General features: G+C 43.1%; 1 protein-coding gene across 1 annotated transcript; it reads left to right on the top strand.

The window, feature by feature from the left end:
• The first annotated feature begins 1204 nt into the window (after positions 1 to 1204).
• LOC119462747 (uncharacterized) lies at positions 1205 to 1960 on the top strand. Its single transcript, XM_049672909.1, has 4 exons — positions 1205 to 1345; positions 1437 to 1553; positions 1658 to 1759; positions 1848 to 1960. Exons 1-4 carry the CDS (start codon positions 1333 to 1335, stop codon positions 1958 to 1960), a joined length of 345 nt encoding a protein of 114 aa, XP_049528866.1. The 5' UTR covers positions 1205 to 1332.
• The last annotated feature ends 2273 nt before the right edge of the window (positions 1961 to 4233 follow it).

Below are 4233 nucleotides of genomic sequence, written 5' to 3'. Positions count from 1 at the left end.
CTGTAAATATGTGTGCGTGTAGTGATGATTACTATTACTATTAAAATTCGCAGGACCACTTCACTGTGAATCAGTGTGAGCCACTGACATTGCACAACTGTGATGCCAAATGCACCGCCACCCCCTCAGTCTTCCGCCACATGGCTCGAGAGCAAGGTAAGAAGCCATCAGTGTACAGATACATTCATTCAACTGCACACACATGTAGTATATCATGCTCTTTGTGATATAAATAATCATCAAAATTATTTGCAATCAAATGCAGGTGCGAAGCAAGGCATTGAGAATGTCTCATCTAAAAGGAAAACATTCCGATGCAAGGTATGTTATCAAAGCAAGTTGTAACGCAGCTGCCTATAGGTGACAATCATTATGAGCTTCAAATTTTACTGCTGATTCATGTGATACCCTCAAATTGCAGATCGTTCTCAAAATAATGGACAGCTTAAAGAAGTTAGGTCACAGTGCTTCAGAGGATTGTGCAGTCGTGAGCCACTTGCTTCTTTGCCCACAATTCGAGGTATGTATGCTCCTCCAATGCATATTAATTTAGGAACTCTCCAGACCGATAACATTTCTGTGTTACAAGGCAAAATGCCACTGTATGTGCTTCAGCAATGCGTAATATAGGAACTTGCCCAATTCTTTGAACTGCTGAATTCAGTAAACTTGTGATATTTTTGGTATTGAAGCACAAAAAGGTGCACATGGAGGCTGACACATGCGCTTGTTGCATCCTAGTCTGAATGTGCAGACTTCTATATCATAAATAATAACCCCAGTTCTCCACCCTTCTGGTAGAACCCTCGTCCTGTACTTCCTGATCCTTAATCTGAATACCCTTTGAATACAAGGGGTATTCAGTTGCTGCACTGAAGAGGGAAACTAGGAACACATTACAATACTGGCCTTTTTGTGCACCCACTTCTATTTTAATCTAGTGAAGTGCATTTGTTCATTGTTGTACTTTGGACACCAGCAAGCTTATGAGCAGGTGCCTTTTTTTTCAATTAAGTTCCTAGAGCAACGAAGCCAGGGCGATCTCTTCTCAAGCCAAAAGTGTGTGCATATAGATGCAGCCTCAGGCACGTGCCACAGCTACCAGGCAGCAGTGTGAGCAAAAATGGTACAAGTATGCTCATATTATTACAGTTGGATGTGCTTTATTACTTAATTGCGGGCATATTTTCAATGCATATTATATAATTCAATGCTTATTCTCATTTGTAACCTTCAGGGTTTGACCGTGTCTGTGCAAATCCTGGGCGATCACTGTTGAAACGACACCAGGCATCGAACCTGCAGCAGGACGGGCAGCCAGTGACTTGCAGTATGAGCACTACCAGTGAGTATAAAGTGTAGTGTCATTGACACATCGATGTGCTCTACAAGTTCATGACAGGTACTGCAAAGGTGTTTGTATTTGTGATCTTCAGTGGCCAGCTTTCATCACGTACAACCTGGGCAGTCACTCCTGAAAGAACACTGGACAGTTCATGCACCCAACATGAAGCTAAATACGCAGCCAGCAACTCGTGCTCCGAGAAAAACTGGTGAGTGCTAACAAGACTGCTAGATGTGCTATGTTTTGCTTTAGTTATGCTGCAAATATATATTGCATAAGTGCCTATGCAACTTTTAGAGGTAATTCTTTCAGAAATACTGCCTGGCCAATCGATACTACGACAACAGCAAGTAATTTGTGTGCAAAGTCCAAAGCAGGACACTCAGCCACCTGTTAGCACTTCAGGCAAACATGGTAAGTTAAATCTGACAAGTTATCATGCTAGACTGTTGGGCATGATATGTGCATTTGGTCAGTATGCAACAGCCATTCTAACTTCCAGGGCTTAAAGTTGGTCCTGGCCAGTCACTGCTAAAGCGCAAGCAAAAAGCTTGTGACCTAAAGCCAAGGAAGGATTCAAAGTCAATTGTTACTGGTGCGATCACAAGAGGTTAGTGCAGATGAATAGCCCTGCACAAATATAGGGCTCGAGTGTTTTTGTATACTGCTGCAAGTATGTATTTGGCATTTATAACTTTCAGAGTCCAGCACCACAAGCATAGGCCAAGGTGAATCATTGGTAAAGTCACAAGCAGGTGAGGATAGTAAAAACATGGAATGTGAAGTTCATGCGTGCAGAGCAGTACTTCATTTTTGTATGTGACTGACAATGCGGACTGCAATAAATCATATGCTGTTTTTCTGCATCAGTTCCAGGGCACAACCACTATGCACATGACATGGACATTCCGTGTGCTGAGCTAACCAGCTCACCAGAATATGCAAGTATAACAACTGGTTCGTACAATACTTACATTGGTAAATGGTTGAGTCTGCAGATATGTAAATTGGCGAGATAAAAATCTTTGTCATGGACATTGCAGGCCACAGTTCCGCAACGAGTCCTGCCTCCATAGCCATACAAAAGCTGGAAACAGTGCCCATTTACAGTGTGCGTACAAACGTCACTGAAAGAGTACTCGGCAATTGGTTGGAAGGTATTGTAGTGAATTTTATTTGCTTCAATTTGGTTTTTTATACTCTAAGTCTTGTTCTATGCTTTTGCAGACAGCACATTAGGCAGGATTCACAGTGCAGTACAAAGGTGGTGATAACCTTCACAAGAAGTTCAGCCACAGCTTAACAGATTACTGTATTATAAAATTACTACATTACTGGCCTCTGGTGCCCCTTCCCATTACTTCTGGCTACTACTGCTCAGTAGTCAGTTTCGCACAAGACAATTATGGTGCAGTCAGCATACTTTCATTGAACCCGTATCTCTCATATTCAGGCAGCCTTGTGTTTTCCAAATCTAGGAGGTGTTTTTTTCCATGTTTTGAAAGGCTAGGGTGGAGGCAGCATTTATACCTTTCTTCTGGATTCACTTAGCTGGATTATTTGCAGTGTCTCCCAGTACCTCAACGTGCAATCAGTTGGAGAAAGGAGGAAGCTTGGCTTCAAAGGCCCAAGACCATGTGTCAGGTAAATACATGTTCAGCATTTTCCATTCGTAACTGGATCTGCTATTGAGGAGCATTTCTTTGATTATTTTCAGAAACCAACGCTGAAACAGAGACAGCAGCAGAAATATTGCACTTGAAAAGGAGGCTCTCTGCATCACAGCGGAGAGTCGGTGTATTGGAAACCGAAAACAAGAATCTCAAAGCAGGTATACAGTGCTATTCCTATTACACCCCTTCGTGAATTGAACCTTGATTGCGATAACTATGGTGGAACTGGTAAAAGGGGAAAATGGACACAAGTAGTAGCACAACCCCCCATGGTGTTGCGCTGCTAAACACGGGGGCGTGCGAACAAATCCCGGCCCAGCGGCCGATTTTGATGGGGTTGAAATTCTTTTTCTGTGCCATTTCACCAATTCCATCACAGTTATACCATGTACCAACTTGTGCAACAAGCAATTCTTGTGAATTTCATTTTGATGCATTGCACATACAGGTATTGCAGGCTACCTAGGCAGCGACCAGGCACTTTATCTGCAAAAAGGGACAATGCGGGGTACAGCATGGAGTACGGAAACTGTTGTGAAGGCATTGAAGCTAAAGCTGTCTTGCCGCTCTCAAGGATATAACGTGGCACGTGAACTAGGAATGCCTCTACCGTCCGAACGAACGCTACAGAGAAAATTAGAAGGGTTCAAGTTTGCTCCTGGGCTGCTGTTTGAAGTGATAGATTTGCTGAAAATTAAGGTGTGTACTGTTCCTAGTTACTCATTCTGTTCATATTGACTCACTATACCAATAGCACCTTTCGCTGTTCTATTTATTGTGCAGATGGCCCACCTGTCACTGGAGGAGCGTCATGCAGTTCTTATGCTAGACGAAATGCAGATTAGCAAGGGTCTGGACTTTGATTCATCCACTGGGACCCTGCTGGGAAAGCCAACAATACCCTTGACCAGCAACATAATTCCAGAATCTTGCTATGCCACACATGCCCTTGTCTTTATGTTGGGAGGAATTTCCACTCGGTGGAAACAGACAGTAGCTTACGAATTTACTGGTCATTCTTTCCGAGCTGAAGTAGTAAAGGAAAAGATCAGTACGATCATAAGGTCCTGTGAAGATGCTGGTGTTAAAATACATGCTGTTGTGACTGACATGGGGCCATGCAATCAGGGACTCTGGAGGCTATTTGGCATCAGTATCACAAAAAAAACTCGAAAGTGCCATGCTCCACACCCATGTGATAGTAATAGGCGGTTA

Source organism: Dermacentor silvarum, chromosome 8, assembly GCF_013339745.2.
Source record: "Dermacentor silvarum isolate Dsil-2018 chromosome 8, BIME_Dsil_1.4, whole genome shotgun sequence".
In the NCBI taxonomy this organism is placed as follows: Eukaryota; Metazoa; Arthropoda; class Arachnida; order Ixodida; family Ixodidae; genus Dermacentor; species Dermacentor silvarum.
Note: the sequence above shows the minus strand (reverse complement) of the source record. Positions and strands in the feature narration are given on the sequence as shown.